At 42.4% G+C, this 26,398-nt stretch overlaps 1 protein-coding gene and 1 long non-coding RNA gene across 3 annotated transcripts in view; one reads left to right on the top strand and one right to left on the bottom strand.

Annotated features, from left to right (window-relative positions):
* The first annotated feature begins 6,107 nt into the window (after positions 1-6,107).
* The window catches only part of ANXA13 (annexin A13), a 53,271-nt gene continuing 32,980 nt past the window's right edge, over positions 6,108-26,398 (top strand). Inside the window, exons 1-2 of one of the 2 annotated variants that reach the window (XM_001497867.5) lie at positions 6,108-6,225; positions 7,375-7,497. In XM_001497867.5, the coding sequence (XP_001497917.1) occupies positions 6,211-6,225; positions 7,375-7,497 (138 nt within the window). In that variant the 5' untranslated portion in view covers positions 6,108-6,210. The remainder of the gene's footprint in view (positions 6,226-7,374; positions 7,498-26,398) is intronic. The other variant, XM_023648924.2, reaches the window with a different exon arrangement.
* Positions 7,494-26,029, bottom strand: LOC138915452 (uncharacterized). Its single transcript, XR_011421396.1, has 2 exons — positions 25,920-26,029; positions 7,494-7,632 (listed from the first exon to the last, which is right to left on the bottom strand). It is a non-coding gene; the product is annotated as an uncharacterized lncRNA (long non-coding RNA).

Raw genomic sequence — 26,398 nt, 5'->3', positions numbered from 1 at the left:
TGCTAAGTGGTGCCATGGCTGCACCCAGGGCGAACCCGGGGCCACCGAAGCAGAACGTGCTCACTTAACCATCGCGCCACCAGGCAGGCCCAGGAGCCAACTTTCTTTAACTATACTCAGTTGGTTGTCTGTTTGCAAAAGTAGTTAGATAATGCGTTACTAAGCCTCCCTCCCACCCAACCCCCCCGTAGATAACGTCTCTGACACTTGGGTCACCATAGTAACGGGTACTTAAGTTTCCCAGGAACTAAGAGTTGACCCCTTGTCCAGTTCAGGCAGATTGAGACCTCTGACTCATCAACTGGGCCTACATGAATGACCAATAGGTGACCCTTTGAAGTCAGGAGGCCGAAAACTCTACCCCCAGATCATGCTAATGCCGCTATTTTGTGAGCATGCGTCCTATGAAGAGCCATGAAGCTTGGTTACACTTGGGCAGATCATCAATTACTTCACTTCTCCTTATCTCTTATCTTATCTCCTTATCTCTAATCATCAATTCACACACTTCAGAACACACTGTCCCACTATCCCATAAATATCTTAATCCTCATTTTCAAGGAAGTAGACTTGAAATTTGTTCTCCCTCTCCTTGCTTGGCTGCCTTGTGAATAAACCCTTTCTCTGCTGCAAATTCTTTGTCTTGGTGATCGGCATGCCATACAGTGGGAAAAACGAACCTGGTTCAGTAACAATTGGAAATGTTATTAAATATACATTACACAACATAATGTGTTTGCTGTGAGAATCATGGCAACTGATAAGGGGTTTTTGTTTCTTGGTCTTTTTACCTTTTTTTTTTATTGAGTTCTCAACAGTTAACATCAATGTGAGATTTCAGTAGTATGTTATTTCTTGTCTGTCACCACGTAAGTACTCCACTTCACCCACTGTGCCCCCCTGCACCCCCCTTCCCCTGGTAACCACTGAACTGTCTTCTTTGTCCAAGTACTTGTTTATATTCCACATATGAGTGAAATCATCTGGTGTTTGTCTTTCTCAGACTGGCTTATTTCGCTTAACATAATTCCCTCTAGGTCCTTCCATTTTATTGCAAATGGGATGAATTTGTCTTTTTTACAGCTGAATAGTATTCCATTGTATATATATATATATATACACCACATCTTCTTTATTCAATCATCGGTTGACAGGCACTTGGACTGTTTCCACATCTTGGCTATTGTGAACAGTGCTGCAAGGAACATAGGGGTACATATGTTACTTTGGATTGTTGATTTCAAGTTGTTTGGGTAGATATCCAGTAGTGGGATAGCTGGGTCATATGGTATTTCTATTTTTAGTTTTTTGAGGAATCTCCATACTGTTTTCCACAGTGGCTGCCCAGTTTGCATTCCCACCAGTAGTGTATGAGGGTTCCCTTCTCTCCACACCCTCTCCAACATTTGTTATTTTTAGTCTTAGCAATTATAACCATTTTAAGAGGCGTAAGGTGATATCTTAGTGTAGCTTTGATTTGCATTTTCCTGATGATTAGTGATGTTGAACATCTTTTCATGTGTTTATTGGCCATCTGTATATCTTCTTTGGAAAAATGTCTGTTTATCTCCTCTGCCCACTTTTTGATCGGATTGTTTGCTTTCTTATTGTTCAGCTGTGTGAGTTCCTTATATATTATGGAGATAAACTCCTTGTCAGATATGTGATTTGCAAATATCTTCTCCCACTTGGTGGGTTGTCTCTTCGTTTTGATCCTAGTTTCTTTTGCCTTGCAGAAGCTCTGTAGTCTGATGAAGTCTCACTTGTTTATTTTTTCTTTTGTTTCCCTTGTCTGAGAGGACATGGTATTTGAAAAGACCCTTTTTAGTTCAGTGTCAAAGAGTGTACTACCTATATTATCTTCCAGAAGTTTTATAGTTTCAGGACATATCTTCAAGTCTTTGATGCATTTTGAGTTTATTTTTGTATAGATAGTGGTCTACCTTCATTATTTTGCAGGTAGCTATCCAGTTTTCCCAACACCATTTATTGAAGAGACCATCTTTTCTCCATTACATGTTCTTGGCACCTTTGTCGAAGATCAGTTGCCTGTAGTTTCTTGGTTTTTTAGCTGTTGCATTAGTTTCCTAGGGCCGCTATAATGAAGTACCACAAATCGGGTGGCTTAGAAAAACAGAAATTTATTGTCTTGCAGTTCTGAGGGCTGGAAGTCCAAAATAAAGGCACTGGCAGCACTGTTCTCCCTCTGAAATCTGCAGAGGAGGATCGTTCCCTGCCCTTTCCTGGTTTCTGGTGGTGGCCATCAGTCCTTCATGTTCCTTGGCTCGAAGCCAAATCACCCTAATCTCTGCCTCTGTCATCACCCAGCCTTCTCCAGTGTGTCTGTGTCTTCACATGGCATCTTCCTCTTCTTATAAGAGCACCAGTTATAATGGGTTCAGGCCCACCTTAATGACCTCATCTTAACTTGGTCACATCTGCAAAGACCCTATTTCCGAATAAACTCACATTCACAGGTCCTGAGGGTTAAGACCTCAACGCATCTTTTGCTGGGGGTGGGGAGGGCAGAGAGAAGAGGTTACAATTTAACTCATGACAGATGCACAAGTACCATTTTTAAGAAGTGTTAGAAACTTAACTTTGGTGAGCCGTACAGAAGGAAAGACTCTCTTCGGCAATACTGGTTTACGACTGTTATTGAAACTCATAAGGTTCAAAGGAAACTAGAACTTTGCTGGCATCAGCACTTTGAGAACCACCAAAATCCAAGAGATGCAAATGAATAGGCCGGGTCTAGTAAAGGAAGATATTACTTTATTGTACAGCAGCACCTGTAATAATTCAGAATCACTAAATATTTACAATGATACAGGAAAAAAAAAAAATCCAAACCTCTCCCATCACTTTTCTCGTGCCCTCTCTCCGCCCATCTGGTCTTCTCATTCTTCTTTCCCAGGCAGTTCTTCTTCTCCACTCTGGGCCTCCAGCCGTGACAGCCTCCAGAAATGGCCTGGGGTCATAGGAATTCTCCTTCCTCCCCATGCCCCACCCCTACCCCCCTGTTGCTTGTAATTACTGGTCACCTTCCTACATACCCATCCAACTGGGGCAGGAGAACATGAGGAGATGACACTCGGAACAGTTCTGTTTCAGTCAAATCCAAACTCGACTGCGGGCAAATTTAAATAATCAAGAGGTGGCTATAGTAGTTGTGACCTAGAAAAATCAAAAGGTGTGTCAGCTTCTTACTTGGCCTCTAAGCTTTCTATCTTTCCCCTCACTGAAGCCATAAACTCTATCTCTTCTTTATGCATTTCCTGTGCTCAGGAACTCAGCACCCACGAGCAAAACTTATCTCCACGTCAGCATTGTACACCAAATTGCCCCGTTCCTCCTGAACTTTGAGCTTCAACAGCCTGGGGTGGGAGAGGAAGGGAGGGTGCGAGATGTCACTGAGCAAGAATTCTAGGAGGGGTGAGTGACACAGTGGTGACACAGAGAGGACTTGCCTCTGAGAAACCTGGGGCTGGAAAAATGAGGCAGTGGACTATAGAACACTAAATTAGATACCAAAGACAAAAAAAATAGTGAGTGGTCAAAGCATTGGTTGTTAACTTATAATTTTTTGTCTTCTCCCCCCATTCCACTGTCAATTCCAAGAGTTTTGCCTGGTTTGCCACAGCATCGCCAGCACCCGGCATCCTGCCTGGTGCATAAGAAACTCCAGTCTCTCTGGCCGTCTTTCATTTCCTCTAATTTGCAAAGCTCTTTCCTATTTCTGAGTCTTAGCACAAGACAAGACCTTCTGGTCTGGAACACTTTCTCTTCTCTCTTTTTTTTCTCATCCTTTGGTCCACTGCTTAAATGTTAGCTCCTTGAAGAGCCCCATCTCTATTTAAGGTACCTACACACACACACACAGGTTAGCCTCTGTTACAGCATCCTGTTTATTTTCTTCACAGCCGGTACAACAATTTGTAATTTCCTTTTTTTTCGTCTAAAGATTGGCATCTGAGCTAACAACTTTTGCCAATCTTCTTCTTTTTTTTTTTCTTTCTCCTCAAAGCTCCCCAGCACATAGTTGTATATTCTAGTTGCGAGTGCCTCTGGTTGTGCTATGTGGGACACTGCCTCAGCGTGGGCTAATGAGCAATGCCATGTCCGCGCCCAGGATCCGAACCTGTGAAAGCCTGGGCCGCCAAAGCAGAAGCACGTGAACTTAAACCACTCGGCCATGGGGCAGGCCCCAGTTGTTTGTTTCTTGTATAGCTCTGACAGTTGACTGTAAGTTCTAGGAAGAGAAAATTCGTATCCGTCTGGTTCACTGTTATAGTTCCAGCAATAGCACATCCAAGGCACTCAACAGATAAAGGTTAAAAGAAGAAAAGAATGAATATGGACAATCAGGATGTAACAGACCTATCAGAATTTTAATACTATGTTGTATGGGAACTTAGCATAAAATAAAGACACTGTCTTAGACCAGAAGATAAAAGATGAATTATTTAATAACTATTTAGGATCGACTGAATAACCAAAACTAAAGGTGAATTCATCCCTTCCTTACTCCATATCAAAATCAATTCCAAATGGAGCAAAGCGCTAAGACTTCAAGAATGAACACACTAAAAGAACTTGAAGAAGATGTACAAGAAGTTTTAATCCTCTAAATGCAGAGACTTTTTCTAAGCAAGCCGAAGAAAACAAGATTGATATATTTGAATACATAAAAACAAACACTTTCTTCACACGCACATACATACTCAAAACATAAACAGAGACAGAGGACACATAACAAATCCCGAAAAAATAATTATTATACTTGACAAAAGCCTAGATTTTATTATAAATAAAGTGTTGTTACATATAAATAATGAAAAGACTAATAACTCAAAATAAAAATAAAGGACATAAACGAGCAGATCACAGAAAAATTCACACAAATGCCTTTTGAGGAACAGGATATATAATTTTAAGACTATGAAAAGAAAGGAATGTAAGTTAAACGGTAAGATGACCATTTTCCATCTTCGAAATTGGCAGAAATGAAAACTGTCATAATGTTTAGTGTTGGCCAGTATGTGGGGAATGAGCACTGGCATTTTATTGTAGGGAGGTACACATCCTGTCTTCTGAAAGTCAGCCTCATGGGCCAGCTGGTCTTTGAGAGTGGCTCAGCAATTTTATGCCTGTACAGAGGACAAGTTGGCAACATCTATCAGAATTTTAAATGCACATAATCTGGCCAGCAATTCTACTCTAAGATTTTATTCTATGGATAAACATGCACACATACGCAAAGATGCCTAAACGAAAATATTCATGCAAAAGTCGAAGACAACTTAAATGACCCGGAATAGTGGACTGATGAAATAAGGTGTGGTTCATATCTATAATAGACTACCATGTAGCCACTGAAGAAGAAAAAGAAAATTTATAATAGACTACCATGTGGCCACTGAAAAAGAACTTGGCCACAAAGAGCCAATGTCACGTAACTCTTTAGAATATTAAGCATATGAGTCATGGAACAGAAAGCATTGTACAAACCCATTTCTTAAGAAAAAAAACAGACCAAAGAGAGATAAATAGACAGAGAGAGAGAAATAGAGAAATAGCAGATGTGGCTATATATGCATACCATTTCTGGAAGGATTTAGAAGAAACCACCGGTGGGAAGGGCTCACTTTTCATGGCAACTTTTCATATTATCAGGAAAAAAATGTACATCTGCACGTATTATTTTTTTAACTTAAAAACTAGTTACATTATAAAAGTGTTAGCATAACTCAATGTAGCCTTCAAAAAGACTCACTGTAATGATAATAGTGATGTTCATAAAATAGTAAGATTTTTCAGTCTTGTTTGGGTAATGCTTTTTTTTAAGGTTAAAAATTTCAAATGAACACTACCCTCCCCCCCGCCCCCGGAAAAAAATAACTCTTTCAATAATCTAGAAGTGAGGCAGTTTCAACCTTTTAGTTGTGAATAAGACATTCATCTCTAAAAGCCTATGCTTGATTTATTAATAAATATTTTATTTTTAAAAGATGGCCTACCAAGGCAACTTGGGCAGAGGAAACTCATTTGTAGCTAACACCCATCCCCAACAATGTATTCAAATTCAATACCAAAAGTTACTTATTAAACTCAAGAGCTATTATGCCCTGGGAAAAACCATTATAAACTTAGCCTGTAGGAGAACTGATCTCTTAATGAAACACACAACTGTCTCAGAAAAAAACGAAAATGGGCAATCGTCACGTAAGTATTTATTGCCGTTGGGCATGAAACAGAGTTTTAATTTTGGTTAGCACGTGGAGAAATTTAAACTATGAAATCATGATTGATACTATTATACTTTATCATTATGGTTACCCCTTGTTGTTGATTTTCACAACAGCATACTATGCTTTTTAAATGCATTTGGAATATCCTTTTTCTCCATTAGTCAAAAATCTCACCGGAGGGGCTAAAGTGTTTAAAACAAAGTGGTAAACACTGCCTTGCCGGAAGCCAGTGGTTAGTATATATTTGTGGAATGTATGACTAATGCCGTTAGTTGTAGCAAAGTTGCACAAAACTTCATTGACTATGCCTATCAGAGTCGCGTAGGAAATAGGTTCTTGTTGCAAATGCGTAGGAAATAGGTTCTTGTTGCAAATAACAGTAGACCAAGGCAAAAATACTTCTCCCAGTCCTTATAACTTGGATTGAAAGGAGAAAATATTCCGGTATTATTTCTAAACAGCACCAAACATCCAGATATTTGCAATATCCATGGAATGGACTTAATATTTTACTTTTCTTCTGAAATGCCTAGTGTGAATAGCGTTTCCATGAACTATTAATGCCTAAAACACTGCCATTTGGAATCAACTATGCCCAAGGCAGTTCAGAGTTAAATCTTGATTTTTTTACATTGAAAAATGTATATCTAAAGCTGTTGCAATAAGAATTTTAATAAGATTTTGTTACACCTATTACAGTTTCCTACAGCATGAATGATTCTTCGTGTGTACACTAGGTGTGAAGAGAATAAAACTTTAAAATTTTCTAAACTATAGCTTTTCTTATAAGGTTTTTTCCTTTGCTCTAAACTAAACTCATACTCCGATGGCTGCAAACCTACAAATATCTTCTTTGGAGAGGCATTATTTTTAAAATCATCTGTAAATAATATTTTCATACTAGCCAAGACTATGAGCCTTCCATTCATTGTATCTTTCAGAGAAACTGAAACCTGCTTTTCAAATAGTTCTGATAGATGCAGAGGGTTTGGGGAACGATGGTGGGCCCCTGAATTAGGAGTTTAGGGATAGACATTTTTATCCCTTGAAAGTCAACCTCTTGGGGCTGCTGGATTTTGTGAGCGGTTTAGGATTTTTACGTATTTCTTTTTTGAATCCTCAGAGCCAGTCTTACTCCCTCTCAGAAGGCAGTCAACAGTTGGCCAAAGGGGACACCCAACCCTCGGCAGTCTTGCAGCCTCTCAGCCACCCATCAGGGCATGGAGAGCCAGAGGCCCAACAGCCTGTAAGCACTTTATTTTCCCTCCAAATCCTAAGTACGGCCGGGCTTTCTCATGGGCCCAGCATTCCTTGCCAATGACTTGTCATGTTGGCTCCTCCACGATCCTCCAGTCAGAAAATTGTCATCATCAGGCATCATCTGCAAACAGAGAAGTGTCTCGCTGGAAAATGTTTGTTACAGTATTTGCAGCTAAGGAGAAAATGTAACCTAGGAGCTCAGCTTACAGTTGCAACAGTATCCCCTTCACAGAGCCCTAGAGTAGAGGGCATGATGCTAAAATGTGCCACTATGACATTTTAGAAAATACTAATGGAATTTAACATGTGCGCAAAGAATGAATATGTTCAAAGACTGTGCTTCGAAATAAGTAATTGCAAAACCTTTTTAAAGGACAAAAAATGGTCCCAGTAATGACTTAAAGTATTTGCATTAGAAAATGACTTGAATATGCAAAAACTTAAAACTACAATGTCTGCAGTTTTAAACCAGCTACACAACCAAAACAAATTTACAAATACGTCATGATGTGCAAAAGTATGTTACTGATTTAGTGTAATCGACCATGCTAGTTTGCTGAGATTAAGTGGCCGAACTCAATGTAAAAATGGTCCTGATTGCGATAATGTGGTTTCTTTTGAGTTGCAGCATATCTAAACTATGAGGTGATGTGTGACTTTTAGATTCTCCTATCACGTTTGTCTATCCAAATTACCGAGAAACTTTTGTTTGTAAGATTCTCTATAATACAGTTGGAACTTCTCTTGGCTAAGATGCATAATTTTGATATCAAATCTCCCTCTGTTCACTGTTCTTTTATCATTAGCCTGCAAGAATTAAAGTACAGCTATTTGGCGTATATACAATCATAAATAGAAACACAAATGCAGGCATTGAAATCACGTGCTAGCCCTTGGTCATCCTGATGGTCCAATATGCTTTTTATTAGTTTTTAAGTTATTAGCATTAAGCACACTATTTAAAAAGCTTACTAGGAAAGTTTTGCATCCCCAAGAACATGTCCACAGACCAAGGTCCACAGATAACTGTTTGACAAACATTGCTCTAAAGCCAATAGAATATTGGCCAAGAAAGTACACTTTCCAAGGTACCGTGACATGCAATTCTAGCCAATTCTGAAAACTGAAAATTGCTTTTTTCCTTTGTGCTTTCTTCCAATCCTTTTGCCGTCGTTAATGAGTTTTTTGAACTGAAGGCACAGTGTTTGTGACTAACCTATTCAGAGCAGGAATAACTAATACTGAGTTATTATTGTTTGCTAAATCACACAGTGTTCAAAGAGTTTGCTTAGCCTGGAGGACCTGTCCTTGGGCTCAATGAGTTTGTGCATAGACAGAAAAATAAGATCCACAGAAAAACCTGCTTAGGTTTAGTCAGATGACTCTTCTATTCTATTCTATGAGTTGTTTTCAAGAGAATCACCATCTAAAGGCAAACAGGGTATTGAGATAAATAGAGAGATGACTTTGCTATAAGAGTGTGGCTGGTGGGTACGGGCAGATTAATAGAAAAGGAGGGAGATTTAGCAGAGCCTTGATTGAAATAATCACAACTCAAGAGGACCAATGCTTTCTGGAAAATTATTTTCAAGGCTAACGAACGGGCACTAGAAAGGGCTACCGCCTTGCTATTCAAAGCATGGACCCTGGACTAGAAGCAGCTCCCACGCTGCCTGGGTGCCAGCTAGCAATGCAGAATCCCGGGCCCCCCCAGACCTACTGAGTCAGATCTGCATTTTAACAACAGCCTCAAGTGAATCTTGTGCATTCAAGTCTGAGAAGCACTGGACTGGGGAACAAGTTCTCAAACTTGGCTGCACGTGTAAATCACCTCGGGAGTTCTAAAAACCACTGATGCCTGAGTCCCACCCCCAGAGAGTCTGAACTAATTGGTCTGGTGGTTGGCCGGGGCATTGAGGGTTGTAAATGCTCCCCAGGTGATGCTAATGTGCAGCAGAGTTTGAGAAACGCTGAACTGGAGCATACCACTGTCCTTATGAGAACAGATCAGCACACTGCTGATGAAAGCAGGTGTCACTGTGAGCGCCCGTAAGTGAAGAGCAACTCGTGAATGTGGGAGCATCTGCTCAGCGATCTGCCACAGTGTTTGTGAACATGCCACGTTTACAACTTGCTTGTGCCAATATTGAGCCAACATAAATATTGTCTAAAATGGAAGCCAGTTTGGGTTGTGTAGCAGGTGGACACCAGGTGAGCTCAGGTAAAGGCGGATCGGGAACATCTGGGAGCTGCACAACAGGTGGGGAGTAGGTCCAGATTCCTGAGAAGAGAAGGGAGGCTCTGGAGGCAGATAAAAATGTGACTGGGAGTTTGGGATACAAGTGAGTATGGTTTGAAGCTACAGTGTGCATTGACCTGTAATTCCAAACAGCAAACAATCATAGGGAACCCTGCACAGAAACCAGCCTCGACCACGCAGTCACACCTCTCCCATCAGGAAATCTTTGATCCCAGAAAGTGAATCCTCCAGAACATTACCGTGAGTATAAGAGGAAACAAAAAGGGGCTCTGGTATCAGGACAGCATGCACCAAAGATACCTTCTTTATTCGAAGACAAGTCTCCCATGCGACGTCTAGCTTACATTTTAGACACAATTAGACAATCTTGGCTTTCTTGTCTATAGCAGATAAAAAGCAATCATTTTAAAGAGGTGGAAAAAAGGCTGCCAAGGACAAATACACAGACAGAAGGAAGAACGTGCAAACTGAAAAACTGACACAGGAACTCTGAAGCTGTAGGGACCTGGGGCCACTTGTTGTAGGGGATGGAATCCGGGGCATCCTAGGGCATGCTGGCATGTGTGCTCTACCACACAATGACAAGAACCAGAACCGCCCGTAATGCTGGGCATACCTGGAGATTTAAAAGGGGCCCTCCGAAATGATGATGATAATAACTGATGTTTTTCAAGTGCTTGGCAGCCTGTGAGCTGTTCTGAGGACATGGGCTGTGGTCCATCAAGTTTGAGTCTTTCATTCTACCCAGCAGACCACGTACATGTTGTATCATGTAGTTCTCACAATGATTCTGTGAGGGAGATGCCACCATGATGATTCCCCTTTTAAATATGGGGCAAGTGAAGCAAGACGGGGTTAGGTAATTTGTCCAAGGCTGTTCCTCTAGTAAGAGGTGGAGCATGGGTTTGGACTCATGTACAAGTTCTTCACACTACACCTTGGACTCCATAAAGGCTCATATACCAACCAGAAGCTGACCCAGTGGGACTTCTAAAACTATTGAAGTGGGTCATCCCCTCATCATTTCCTCTTTACCCCCATCCCTGAGCTCCCTCCATCTCCCTCCACCCATCCCATCAAGCTGGATCACATGCTCTTCCTTAGTGCTTCCGTTATACTCTGTGGGTAACACCATCACTCTTCTCCCATGTGGCTTTAGAACTGTTGATACACCTGCCCCACACTGGACTGATGGCTCCCTGGGGGTAGGACTGCGTCTTGTTCGTCTTTGCATCCCCATTACTAACACAGTACCTAGCACATACAAATGTTCAGTAGAAGTTTGATGGAGTCATCCGTTTACTACATTCTCTAAATGAGCCTTAAACCAATGTTCTGCTCAGTTGGAGCCCATATCCTACGTCCAGTCACAACCCCAGACCAATGAGTGAGTGAGGTTCTGGCATCCGTATTTTCAAAAACTCCCCAAGTGAGTCTAAGGTATTCAAAGTTGAGAACCATGCATCTAAATTCATGCATTCTTCTGGTGCAATGGTTCCCAAAGCTGGTCCCAGATCGGCATTATTGGATAACCTAGGATCTCGTTAGGAATGCAAATTCTCAGGCCCCAGATCTACTAAACAGAACCTCTGGGGGTAGGCCCAGCAATGTACAGCCGAACAAGCCCTCCAGGTGGTTCTGACGTTTGCTCAAGTTTGAGAAGCAATGTTGAAGCCAAAAGCCTTTCACGGGCCGAGGTTAGAGCTGTGCCCCAGCTTTGACTATGAACCACTCCCACCATGCAGCCTGCAGAGCCGGCCTGAGATTGGCATTTAAAGCCTACTTAGCTCCACACCCTCCTCCCCGGGCCTCTCACACCACTCCCCACCCAGAAAACTGCCCTGTTCTGCTCTGTCCTCCGCCCCACCCCAGGCTGTGCTCTCTCCCACATCTCATCCCAGAACCACAGAGTGAACAGGCCATTGAGGAGAGCCCCTCTGCCGGCACAGAGGAAGGGGCCACTCTCCTTCCTTTTGGTCAGTTCAACATATTCTTTCAGAGAAACTACCATGAGCCAGGTACTCTTCGAGGCTCTGTAGACAAAAGGAGGAATAAGATAAAAGACCACAGCCCATGCCCTCAAAATAGCCCAAGTCTAGCGAGGGAGGCAAATGAATAAATAATTATAATGATGTGTGATGATGCGCTAATAGAAATGTGTCCACTGGAACAAAGTTCAAAAATTGGACAGACAAGGAAGCCATCAGACAAAGAGAAGAGGATTCTTAAAGTGGAGAAGGGCATTCCTTGCAATGCAGGAGCATATGCAAAGAGGCCCAAGAATGCCTGTGCTCCGGCTAGAGCTCCAGTCTCGCCAAAGCACTGAGTACATCGTCCAGCAATCGCCTATGTAGCTGCCATCCTCTGCCCCGAGGCTAGGAGCTTCTGCAGGGCAGACACTGTGGCTTACTCTTGGCTGTGTCTCTGTGGCTTGACACATAGCAGGTGCTCCATACATGTTTTTGATAGAAAGATAAATGAACAGGGAGCAGTGACAGGAGACAAACTAGACAGCTGCACAGGATGAGACCCAAAGGCCCTTGTGTGCTCTGCGAAGTGTATTGGTTTCCTGGGGCTGCTGTGCAAAGTACCACAAACTGCATGGCTTAAAATAATGAGAATTTATTCTCTCAAAGTTCTGGAGTCCATGAGTTTGAAATCAAGGTGTTAGCAAAGCCACATTCCCTCTGAAGTCTCTAGGGAACAATCTTTTCCTGCCTCTTTCAGCTTCTGGTGGCCCAGGCATGGCATTCCTTGACTCGTGGCAGGATAACCCCAATCTCTGCCTCTATCTTCACGTGGCCTTCTGCTCTGTGTGTGTCCCTGTTTTCTCTTCTTTTTATAATGGACCCCAGTCCTTGGATTTAGGACCCACTCTAAACCCAGGAAGATCTCATCTTGAGATCCTCAACTAATTACATCTGTAAAGACTCTATTTCCAAATAAAGTCAGATTCAGAGGTTCTGATTAGATGTGAATTTTGAGGGGACACTGTTCTACCCATTACATCAAGGAAATTGGATCTTATTGCCTTACGCCAGTAATGGTTTTTCACCTTTACACATCAGATTCCTTTGGAAGCCTTGTTTAAACAGAGAGCTGGGCCTTCCTCCCAGAGGGTCTGATTCAGTTGACGCTCTATGGTGGGGACCGAGAATTTGCATTTCTTACATGTTTCCCGGTGATGCTGATGCTGCTGGTCCAGGGACCACACTTTGGGAATCAGTACCTTAGGCCGTAGAGAAGCCCTAATCGATCTCAGATGAGGGAGTGACAAGGTGAGAGCTGCACTGTGGATACATCTTGCTGGAAGCTGGTGGAGAGAGGTTTGGAGAGAGACACGACCAAAGGCAAGTAAAGCACTTGAGAGGCAGCGGTCCTGGAGAAAGTGACCAGCACCTGCCCCCAATTAAGACAGTGACAATGGAATTGAAGAGACGAGGACAGACTGGAGGGTCAAATCCATATAACTTGCTAACTGACTGGACATGGGAGGGGAGGGAAACAGAAGACGACTGAGTGACTTCCAGGTACCCGGCTTATGTACCCAGGTGGATGGTGGTACACCTTGGGGATAAGGCAAGGTGGAGGTTTGCAAGGTGAGAGGATGAGTTTGGTTTTGGGATCTACTGAGGTTGAGGTATCCGTGGTACACCTGGGTATAATGCCTAGCAGGTAGCTGGATCTGAAACTCAAGAGAGATGTCTGGGCTTGAGGTAATCGGAAAGGCATGGATTCATAGTTGTTTGGTTTGTTTTTAAGCTAGCATGTGTGTGGTTTTGAGAAGCAGATTACCGGGCTAACAGTGGCTTGAATAACAAAGGCATTTAATTGTTAACTCTAACAGGAAGTCTAGAAGGAAGGGATTCCAGTGTTTGTTGAGCAATTCAGTCATGTCATTAAGGACCTAGGCTATGTCTGCCTTTCCATTCTGCCACCCTTGATGTACTGGCAACGTCTCCCCTCATGGGTGCAAGATAATGGTCATTGTTCAAGCTAATGATCTCACTTGATAGGGTCACGAGCAAGAAGGAAAGAAACAGGGAAAAAGTGCCTTTCTTCTCCTGTACCACTCCCCCATCAGTGAGGAAACATTTTTGGAAAGCCCCCAAGTGGTCATCCCTTCCCCTCTCATTGGCCAGAATTGGTCAAAAGCCCATCCCTTGACCCATCACTGGCAAAGGGGAAGAGGATAGTGAGCAATTATGACTCATCCCTGGGGCTGGGGAAATCTTATCAGCTAGTGCTCTCTCTCTCTCAATCTTACTCTCCCACTCTCTCCTCCTTTCTCTGTGTTGACCTCATTCTCTCCTACTGAAAATGAATTTTTTCTTTTCAACAATATGGGAGGCAAAAGGAGTCGTGAGAGGGAGGCATGGCCACAGATAGTTCCTGCACCACAAAGGGTTCCATGACCTCATATAGCTCCAGATTAACCATCTCAAGGAAAAAGAGCTTCTTTCTCTAAGCATCTATATGTAAAATGTCAGGGAAAAATTATAATTGGCTTGGATCAGGTACCTATTCTTGGACTATCACTCGGGCCAAGGTTGGCCTTACCCATCCTTCGGGGTGGTGAACATTGCTTTATCATTATTGTTTTCTTGTAACTATTATTTTTATTAATATTACTACTACTGTTGCTGCTATTGGATGGATTGAAATAGAAAGAAAATGAAGACTTGAAGATAAGGTAGAAAGGCAGTAAAATGATTCACCCTTCCTGTGATGGGGGTCTGGATGCTTGTGGTAGGAATGAGAAGGAAGATAAAAATGTTAAAAATAATTTTAAGGAAATAAGTAATAGGTTTGGATCCAAAGCATATTTAAACTTGCCTATCAAGGAAAAGAATAACATTCATTGTCTTGATTCTGACTGAGACAGAAATTTGCCCAAAGCAAATCCAGCTATTTCACCTTGTTTCCTTTTCAGCAAATCAGAACTTGTTCACATGCTGTTGGTTATGACCTTTACACAGCATCTCTTGATGCTGTAAGGGCCCAGCTCAGCCCCCAATATTTTTTCTTTTCAATTTCATCTGCCCGCTTAGTATTGACTCTTAACCATCCCAGAGTACACTAGCTTCTTTTTTACCTTCAAGCAACGAATCCCATGTTTATAGTCTCATGGAACTGGCAAAAAAAAAATAATAATAATAATAACCCAAAAAACTAGCCTTTAGCAATAGAAGAAAGAAATGGATAATTCTTTTCTAATGAGAAAAGTGCTTCATTTTTCATAACTCTTGAAGGCATGATTTCTTTCACGGTTGAGAAATAGCCATCATCTCCCTACAACCACCTCATTCTCCAGGTTTACTTTTATTGATGCAACACAGCAGTAATTGAATATCTGGAGGCTTAGCACTCTTCAGAGGGCTCAAACTCCCAAAACAATCTGGGGACAACTTCAAAGCAGACAGTCATTTTCCCCAGGACACAAAATCTTGTTTCCAGACAATGCATGTTATTCTGCCTCTAGTAGAACAGTACAAAAGGGCCCTATGAATGAGTCAACTGAGGCTGCCAGTTGAGGCTCCTGCCAGTTGAGGCTGTGAGCCTATAATTGTGACTGACACAAAGAAGCAGGGGGCAATGACAGGCTTCTCACTTTGGACCGACTTTAACTCAAATTCTTCCTCCTGGTTACCTGATCCCAGGACTCAGCTTTCAGATCTGGCATCTGGGTTACTTTGAAATAAAATTAAAGAAAAAATGACACCATGGTCCACTTTTAATCTTCCCTTTTTCGTAACCACAGTAATTCGTTCTTTGTGACTGGGGACCTGACTTCATAGTCCGTACCTATGTGCCATTTACCACCAGAAGCTCAACCTTTTCAACACCTTTTAAAGTAACGTGTTGACAGAATTGTTACAACCATTGGGCCTGAGTTGTAGACCTTAACACATTAGATCTTGGCACCATTGACATTTGAGGCCACATAATTCTTCATTGTGGGGGGCTGTTCTGTACTTTCTAGGATGTTTAGCAGAATCCCTGACCTCTGCATCTAAATACCAGTAGTGTTCCCCTATTTGTGACAACCAAAAATTTCTCTAGACATTGCCAACTGTCCCCAGGGAGGCAAAATCACTCCTGGTTGGTTGAGAACCTCTTCACTAGACAGAGACCTTAGATGGGAAAGCAAGGCTATGGGGCAGGAGATGTTCCCATATTGTCTTTTTCTGGCTGAATTTCCACCAGCAACCATGCATTCCTGGCCCTCTGGTCCAGGCATTACCTTATACTGATTGCTTCTCTTATCACAGGGTAAAAGCCAACTCAACTTGAAGATTGACCCTTGTCCTCCTGTTGGTAACAACAGCAGCTGAGAGGCTGTAGTTTCCCCCAAAAAGGCTGTGAGCCCATTAGTGACTTCTGATGGCCAGGGTGAGAAGGGCTTCTTTGCAGAAACACCCAGTAAAGAGGCTGCTGAGCTTTTGGTTTTCCTACCTAGATGAGCAGTGCTCACCTGGAATGACATTGACTGAAATAATCATGAGTCCATTTGCTCACCTCTCCTCTGTTTGGGTGTGGCTCCCAAAAGGGCTGCCGCATTCATTCTCCCTACACCAGAGCTCAGTGCATGGCAGGCCAGTCACATTGTTTGCACTTCTGAGTATTTTGTGAGCACCTTCAGGAACAATGGTGCCCACCAATTTAGGGAACTAGATGTTGAAGAGTCTTAAGGTCATGATATCGAACCTGCAGTGGGTTCACTTACTCGTTGTGCAGCAAGCCAATCTCTGACATTGAGTGTAGTGGAAGAAAGTAGGACTTTATTATTGCAAAGTGCTGAGCAAGGAGAATGGGAAGCTAATGCTGAAATCCCAACCCCCCCCAAAAAGCTACAAGCAAGAGTTTTTATTTGGGATTTTAGGTAGGGTAGGGGGAGTATGCAGCCTTGCTGGCCGGTGTTTTCCCACCAGCCTGCATTTGGCCTTAAGAGGCTGCTTGCAGAGAGAGGGGAGTACTAAGACAGGATGATTGCAAGTGGACATCCTTGGCTGTCTTGCCTTCGTGATTCGTGGTAGATTCTGAGATCAGGGAGCTGAGAAGTTGAGGTCTGGGAAGCCTCATCTTTCTGACATCCTCTAGACAACAGTTTCCCCATGGTAGAGTTCAAGGACGCGTGATTAGCTAAAACTGTAATGTGAGCCCAGCAGCAGGCCACCTGGGCTTCAACAATTTGTAACTTCCATTTGGTTGTAAAGCTCAGGGAGTCAAAGGTTGAAGAGACAGATATTTACATTTGAGTGTAACTAAAGAAGCAGGGAACAGGGATGAATGTTTTTGGTTTTAACCCCATATGTGCTGGGTTCAATGTAGGGGAACCGATATCAGGGCTGACGTTAACTAAGAGCCAGTAACAGTCAGATCTCCTTAAGGTGAGGTCCCAACCTGGTAGTTACCTTTGATAGGCAAATATCACATCGACATGTATAACCCAAAGAGCACAGCCTAAGAAAGCTTGTTTTTCTGGAAAATGACCTAATTATAACAGTCTTCATTAAAAGGTATTCTTAAAACGGCAACAGACAGTCCCAAATTTAGGAGGAAGGTCATTTTTTTTTTTCTTATTATTCTCCTCAAAGCCCCCCAGTACATAGCTGTATATTCTAGTTGTAGGTCCTTCTGGTTGTAGCATGTGGGATGCCACCTCAGCATAGCTTGATGAGCGGTGCCATGTCTGTGCCCAGGATCCGAACCAGCAAAACCCTGGGCCACCAAAGCAGAACATGCAATTTAACCACTCGGCCATGGGGCCGGCCCCAGGGGGTCATTTTTTTAATCTAAAAAGTTTTACTCATTTTTCAGAACACACAGCATATATAAGTAAATCATATTGAGAGCTGATCCAAGTGGATGTTTTTTCTATTTTCAGCCTTATTTGCCAAATAATACAAATATTCTTACCCATTTAGAGTGATGGCCAAATACTTAATTGCCATATATGTCACTTTAAAACTGCATCTCTGAAAGGATGGATCAGTAGGAACAGCTCTGTGCATTGTCAGCACCTTTCTATAGTTGAGCAGAACTCAGGCTTCCTAACACACTTGACTAGCTATCTGGTCTACCTCCTTGATTAACAGACTAAAAGGGCTTCAAGTGGGAGGAGGATCTAAGAACAGAAGGATCAGCTTTGCTATTAGTCAGCGTGACCATGGAGAATCCTAATTAAAATGGGAGAATACCTAGAGTACATGGCGAAATATCAAATATTCTTGTGACATTGAAAATGTGCTTAAATATACCCAAAAGAGTACACTGCAATACATATATTTTCTAATCAGTAGTTTTACTTTTTGCTTGAACAAGCATTTAAGTGGATTTTGATTTAAAACCAAAAAAAGCAAGACTTTTTGTCAAATTTATTGATCTAAGGAAACCATGCCCAAGAAACAATCAACTTAATGAAACAATATACCACTAATTGCCCAAGATTTACATTTAAAGATGTGAATGGCCCCTCTGTTGTGTTTCAAATTGCCCATCAATGAAACGTGTCTGTGGAAATGTCACCAGGATATTTTCTAGCTCTGAATTTATGAACTTTAAGAGTATAATATTTTGCATTCATACTAACTGGTTCCAAAGCACAAATGAGTAACCAGTTCGAGGTAAAAGAACATTGTCCTGAGAGAAAGGAGTCCAGGTTTTTCCATAAGCAAGTAAGTTACTCTGGGCAGATGGCTTAACAACCAGGCCCCAGGTTATCTGTAAAGTGAGGGGACTGGATACATTCAGGGTTTCCCAAACTTCAGACTTAAGTATGAACTTTGTGAATGTTGCCAGATATATGGGTCACCTGTTCTAATAGTCTATTAACCACTTTCTTTAAGTCCACTCATCTTTTTGACACAAATAAATTTATCTTAAAAAGAAATTCTGTTAATACCATAAATGAGAAACCAACATCAGTTGACATAAATGGAGATAACTAAAAGAAAGCAAAAAGATTTTATCAAACTCTAACTAAATACTATTGCCAGCTGGAGGCTCAGATATTGAGATATTCTGGTTTTTGATAAAAAGTCCTATTTGCGTGAAATAGGGAAGAGGTTGGCAAAGTAACTTTCTGAGGCTTTGTGGGCCACTCAACCTCTGTTGCAACTACTCAATTCTGCCATTGTAGTGTGAAAGCAGCCATTGACCAAATGTATATGAGTGGGTTGGCTAGGTTTCAATGAAACTTTATTTATAAAAAGAGGTGATGGGCTGGGTTTGGCTCACCCAAAGTCTGTAGTTTGCCAATCCTTGAGTTGGAAGAGTGGGAAAGACATACTATCACCAAGAAAAGACTGACTCAATCAGAACTGAGAGAGAATTTAAAAAGAAATTCCTTTCCCAGTAGGAAGTTTAATGGGCTTTAATACCTTCAGTTTTCATGTCGCCCATTTTTAAAAACCCTGGGTTGAATTTCTACCCTAAGAATCTATGATAAATCTCTTCCCTCTATCTTTTGCTCCTTGGATAAAGTCTAGGATTTCTTATTTGTATAAACCCTCAGTAGGTTTTTAAGTTGTCTTTCTCGTTTGTCAGAATGTCAACGGGAAAGTTTCTAATTTTCGTCTGACCAATGATTCTCAACTCTGGCTGCACATTAGAATTATCTGGAGAGTTTTAAAAATACGTGTAACTAGTATATACCTATATCTCAGAGACTCTGATTTCATAGGACCAGGATGGGACTCAGTCATTTGTGTATTTTAAAACATCTCCAATGATTCTGAGGCACATCCAGGGTTGAAAAGCTACTAATCTATATTTTGCCCAGGTTATCTTCCTCAGTCTTCCCTCATAGGTCTTATTTCTAAGAGCCCCAAACTCAATTCAGCTCAGGCTGTTCCATCCCTGAAAGTCTTAGGTCTTTACTTTCATGAAAATGCCTCCTGGCTGCAGAGAAGAGTTACTCCATCAATGCAAATGAGCTTCATTAATACGTAAATATTTAACAAATTCCTGTCATGTGCCTGGCACTGTGATATGTGCTGGGGATATGACAACGAATACGACATGGTTGTTGACCCCAAGAGGTTTAGAGTCTAGGGAGAAAGATAGACTAGTGAATAAGTATAGTAATATATCTTAAGGGGATCTGATAGAAGTCTCTAGAGTGGAATATTAGCACAAAGGAGAAAGTGGTGCGCTACAAAATGTCTCACAACCGGCCCTCTGGGAGAAAACAAAACCTGGTTTGTGGCATTTTCCAATTTCCATGGTATAAGTACTTCCACTATGGCTGATTTCAAGCATGATTACCAGCATGACCCACTGAACACAGAGTTGGGAAAAGTTACACACAATTGGTTCTTGCAAGCTTGCAAAGTCAGCTCCAGCTAGCGTGACCAACCGTCCTGCTTTACCTGGAACTGTGTCAGTTTTAGCACTGAAAGTCTCACATCTTAGGAAACCCTCAGTCTTGGGCATTCAAGTAGTTCTTTGCCTTGGCTCCAGCATGCCACTGGCAGAAAGTCCTCAATTCTTTCCAAGAGGGCCAGAAAGTTCCAGAGATGAGATGAGGCTTGCCAGTGGGATCAATGGTGGGCAATCAGGTGTTTAAAAGATGGAGGGGCATGAAGCCCTGTGCTATCCATCTTCTTGGGCCCACTGAGGACTCAGGTGGTCCAGTGAGGAATCCTCTCGGAGCAGCCCTCTCTTCCTCCCCTACCTCACACTGAGGAGCCACTTGCTAATGAGACAAATCCACAGTCATTTTGCATAGATTCTGTCAGGTAGGGAGCAGTGACATTTTACCTATGAAAATGTTTGACAGTTTTTCAGCCCGGAAAGCAGTCACCCAAAGAAGTAAACATATCATATCAGAAGCCTTAACCATCCTGCTGGCCTCATGCCTTTTCAGTCTTCAAAATGCCTCTGCTAAAATTCAACCACCTGGCACACTGCGGTCCTTTAGCTATGACCCCTCCACTGCTCTAAGAGCAAGATGTTTTAGGAAACGGGGAACTGGAAGGTTTGGGGTGAGATGGGGAGAAGAGGAGGCGGAGGAGAAAGCAGCTTAACAGTTGGAGAAGGGCAGAAAGGCCAATTCCTCCCCAGCCAGCTCTGGATCACCATAATGAAACCTTCCTGCCCAGTACTCCCACGGTATCTTTTTCTCCAGCCTTATTGAGATATAATTGACGTATAACATTATGTAAGTTTAAGGTATCTAGTGTGTTGATTTGATATGCTTATATATTACAAAATGATTACCACCATAGCTTTAGCTAACACCTCTATTACGACACCTAATTACCATTTCTTTTTTGTGGTGAGAACATTTAAAATCTACTTTCTTAGCAACTCTCAAGTACACAACACAGTATTATTAACTACAATCACTATGCTATACATTAGATCCCCAGAACTTACTCATCTTATGGTTGGACGTTTGTAATCTTTGACCAATATCTCCCCTTTGCCCTCAGCCCCTGGTAACCACCATTCTAGTCTGTTTCTATTAGTTCAGCTTTTTTAGATTCCACATATAAGTGACATCATACAGTATTTGTCTTTCTCTGACATTTCACTTAGCGTAATGCCCTCAAGGTCCATCCATGTAGTAGCAAATGGCAGGGTACCTTTCTTTCTCATGGCTGAATAATATTTCATTGTGTATGTACATGCACTACATCTTCTTTATCCGTTCATCTGTTGATGGGCACTTAGGTTGTTTCCATATCTTCGCTGTCGTGAATAACGCTGCAATGAGTCACGTTGTCTTATTTCGTCTTCCAGAGATTCTGCTGGGTAGGGCAGGTATTAGTCCCAGTTTACAGATGAGAAGCAAAAAATATGATTCCATTTGACACAGAAGGCATATTGGGAGCAGAATTTGACAATACATCTCTCCTGCACACACATTTTGCCCCCAGGGAGAGGCTGTCCATTTTGCCTTGCAAATCATGGTAACTGGCCTTCATTTTTCATTTCTCTTCCTATTGTCTCATTGTCAAGAACATTTATTGATCCCACAGCTACGCCAGGGGTCATTGGCTTTCCCAGTCAGCAGACAAGTTGCATGTCTCAACTGGTGTTTCTATAAAAGACGAGCATTCTAACAGTTGGACTGAGCTTTTGCACCATTAAATTAAAAAGAATTTTTTGACAAGGACAAAAAAATCAGTTAAGAAGTCAACAGTAGAGTTTCTGGATCCAGACTGTGTAGGCTTGAATTCCATCACTTACTAGCTGTGTGACCTTGGGCAAGTTATTAACCTCTCTATATTTTGGTTTTCTCATCTGTAAAGTAGGAGGTAATAATACCTATCCATAGGGTTGCTGTGAGGATTAAGTGAGTTATTATATATAAATTGTTTGGGCCAGTGCCTGGCACATAGTAAGTGCTTTACATTTTGCTGTTATTTTCAATGTTAAGTGGTTCTCCCATAAATTTCTCTTAAACTCTTAGCTCCTGCTACTACTTATCTATAAGTACAAATTGGTTTCTGATTTAGGACATAATTATGTAATCCGTTATTTTAAAGGTGCCACTCAAAGCACCAAGGCAGGGTGCTCTCACTCAATACTTAATAGGAATCAGAATGGAAGGAAGTAATAAAAATAACACTGAGTACTCAGCACGTGCAGAGCATTCTGCCAATCACTTTTGACACATATCCTTATAACAACCCACTAGAGGTAGGTCCTATTATTACCATTTTCAAGATGGGAAAACAGAGACTTAGAAAGAATGAGAGAAAAAGAGCATCATGCCAGGTTCAAGGGTAGATATCTCGGAGGGGGGGTGACCTGTGTGACCACAAAGAAGTATCTTTCCCAAATTGGACCTCAGTTTCCCCAAGTATATAGTGTTCTTAAAATCTCTACAAGGCAAGTTTAACCCAAATCGCCAGCATTGACTCCAGGTACCATTAACTAGCAGTGGCGATCATCATTGTTTATGCCGAGGAGTATTCAGGGGTGTCTGTGTTCTCCCCAGCACAACCTTCACCTGCCTCCGTTTCGCTCCTGCTTTCTAACTTTCTCAGCCTCCTCCTGATTTCATTCCAGCTCAAACAGCAAGCAGCCCTCTTTAGATCAGTGTTGCATGAGCCCTCTGCCCTCTGCCCCCGTGCTTCCTCAGAGTCCTCCTGTCTCAGAGGCTGGATACCAAGCAACCACTGTCAAATATTTACAGAGCAGACTGCAGCAAGCCAGGGCTTCCGGGGAACTGCACTGGAGAGAGCAAACAATCAAAATGCCATTCCCATTACATTTTGATAATACTCCAGGGTTTACAAATGACCCTTAGATCCTGATGTCTCTGAGCATCCTACCTCCTACGTGCCATCAACCAAGTGCTTGCTGTAATCCGGCACGCACCACCGCATCCCAAACACAATTGCACCCAAACCTCACACTACCCATGAGCAGGTGCACTCTGCTTTAAAGATGAGACAACAAAGACTCAGAGAGATGGGTCAGCTTGCCCGGGATCGTTCCACCAATAACAACAAAGCATAATTGAACACAGTAGGTCCAACTCTCAAGGCCACACTATATCATTGTCTTATTTAGATCGATCGTGTTGTTCTGCAGAGATACAGTAATGGGTCATAGTAAGCACACGTGTACACAGACCCAGAAAGCATCATGCTATCGTCTCTCCCTGGACTGTCCTACCCCACCTCCACCCCTCCTCTTTTTTTTTTTTTGCTTGCCCAACTCCCACTCATCTTTCAAAAATCAGCACAAATGTCAACTTCTCCATAAAAATTCTTCTTTCTCTTCTCAGCTATTTGCACCTAATATGCTTACCATGTCATAATGCAATCGTCGTTTATCTACGTCCACGTTTATTTCCCTGGGGACAAGGACTGTGCTTCGTAGATCACTCAGTCCCACTCATCTGGAGTAGTGCTTGCCACACAACGGATTGTCACTACTTGTCTATTGAAGGAAGGAGGGAGGAAAAAGGGAGAAGGAAGGAGAAAAAAAACGAAGGAAGAGGAAAAAGAGAAGGGAGGAGAGGAAGCAGGGAGGGAGGGAGGAACCGTTCAGAGGAGAGTCTAATTTGCCTGCTGCATATTGCTTTTTAATTAATTCACATGTCTCTCATGAGACAGTCTATTTTTATTTTTTACTCTTGATGCTATCCAAACAGAAGCTCAGCTCACCAGGACTGACGAGGAAGAGTGTACTCAAATACGAGTGTACTTAAGTCTGGGTCCTGGGAAATCCTGGTCACTGTATAACACAGAGCAACCAATTTGCAAACCACATCCCTCAGCTAACATTTCACAAACTCCATCCCCAGAGTTTGTTGCAAGCTGGGGGAAAATTTTCTTTAAATGCTCGCTTTTCGATCCTAAGAGTTAAGATTTCCTTGAATTGCTCCGGGATAGAAGCCTTTGGTCAAGGGTCTGTTCCTCCATTCTGGCCCTTCTGTTTGGAGGTAACAGAACTTGATACAAGAGACCACATTCCTCCTGAGTAGTCGACGTGCTAAAGCTGGCACGCCCCTGAGTCATTTCACAGAGTGTTTTCAGCATTCTTTCTGCCCAAGTGACACTGCTTCCTAGGCTCATAGCATCCCAGTTTAGTTTTTATGCTTCTTCCCTCCAGAAAAAGGGATCATTTATTTCCTTGTATACACAGAGGAACATAGAGACACAGAGAAGTGACAGGCAGATGCAGTAGAAGGAAGAAAAACCAAGACTGAGAAGTCAGCTTATTCACGCACCAGGCAATGCCTTTTGCAGAACTAATTTTGTAGACTTAATTAATAGCATTTACTTCCATTTTGAGCCTGACGTACTGGCATGATGGCAGGCACTTCACCCGGACTGTATTTCTTTGAGATCCTCACACACCATGAGGGGGGAATTATCGCACTTGCCAAATGAGACAATTAACAATGTGTGGTGTTGGAGCGTCACCCCAGGACTACACAGCCTGAATTTTCAACCAGCCTACTCCCCTGTGTGAAATACATGCCTGGAACGCCAGATCCGAGCTGCAGGTGATCCGTGAAAAATTGACCCTTGCAGTGCCGTTTACAAGATGAAAACTCCTCAGGCAGAAAAGGGTTTTGAAATATTCTAGAAAGTTCTTTGCTGGTCTGCCTTCCACAAATATTAATTGTTTGCATTTATTAAGCACATGATTTCTGCTAGGCTTTGTTTTAGATGCTTTGTGTGAATGACTTCATTTAAATTCTCACAAGAAATCTGTGAGGTAGGCTCTGTGATTATCTGCATTTTGCTGTGAGGAAACCACAGCCCAGAGAGGTTGCCAGACTTGCCCAAGACCGCACAAGCAATAAGCAGTTGTTTCCAGTCTAACTGGACAGCCACGTTAAACTTGACTAAGATCCTCAGTGGCCACCTCTTATGAACATGATGTTGTTTGGGGCATTGTGAGGTATCTCGATATACACCACACAATCTCAAGATACATACGTCTTCCAAATTTATCAAATCAAAATATGCAGAATTGAAAATGTAAATATCACTATAAGACAAATAGGCAAGACATGGCCTAAAGAAGCAGAGGGAGGATTGCATTTCTGTGGCTCCCCTCCATGTCTAGCACTTAAAATGTTACCTCACTTAAGCCTCAAACCTTGCAAGGCAGACACTGCCCCCATTTTACAGATGAGGAAATGGGGGCTTCCAGGTAAATGGCCCAAGTTCACACGGCTGCTAAGGGGCAGAACCACATTCAAACTGGGATTCATGTGGGCTCAAAGCCGAGACTTCTGTAATCATTTTTATTAACATCCAACACCTCACCTTTTTTATGTGTCTCCTGAGTGTCAGTGCAAATACTGTTAAAAAACAAACAAATCAGAGGGCCGGCCCCGTGGCATCATGGTTAAGATTGTGCACTCTGCTTCAGCAGCCCAGGGTTCACAGGTTCTGATCCCGGGCACGGACCTATGCACCACCCATCAAGCCATGCTGTGGTTGTGACCCACATACAAAATAGAAGAAGATTGGCACAGGTGTTAGTTCAGGGCCAATCTTCCTCACCAAACCAAACCAACAAAGGAATGTTGCCCTGACTCCATTACACATTGTAGTTGAGAGCACGTGGAATATCCATGTATTCGCCTAAACCCCCACAAACATGTTTGTCCCCATGCTGGAGCCCCCTGTGCCTCCATTTTGTGTCTGACTCGCATTCCTACAGACCTGCTTTATGTGGAAGTTCTACTCCATGGCCTCAGGTTTCAAAAACGAAGTCTGATTGGCAAACAGGCCTGAGCTCCCAAAGTCAGCTGCCTGGTCCGCTCACAATGAACAATGGATATGGAATGTCCACTCCATATACATTCCGGAGAAATTCATTACCCAGCTCATCAGAACAAGCCAAGGACACCCCTTGCATCAACACTGGGTGTCACTGATGAATACGCCCATTGTGGAGGCAGTCCCAGACATGCAGAGGGGAAAATTCCAAACAGACCATTTTCTTTTTCCTTTTTTTTAAAAATCACATCACATCACGTGATTCCTTCTCTCCGACATCAAATATCCTGCTGTTACAAGGAGCAAGACCAAATTCTCTTCAGATTGGGAAAGATAACCAACATGGCTAAGAGAAGTTCCTAGAAAGAACCAGGGGACAGTGAATTCCACCTGCCCTGCTGACGGTTGTACATCTGATAGAG

The sequence above is a fragment of the Equus caballus genome, chromosome 9, assembly GCF_041296265.1.
Source record: "Equus caballus isolate H_3958 breed thoroughbred chromosome 9, TB-T2T, whole genome shotgun sequence".
NCBI lineage: Eukaryota > Metazoa > Chordata > Mammalia > Perissodactyla > Equidae > Equus > Equus caballus.
The sequence above is the reverse complement of the archived record's forward strand: the minus strand, read 5'-3'. Positions and strand labels throughout refer to the sequence as shown.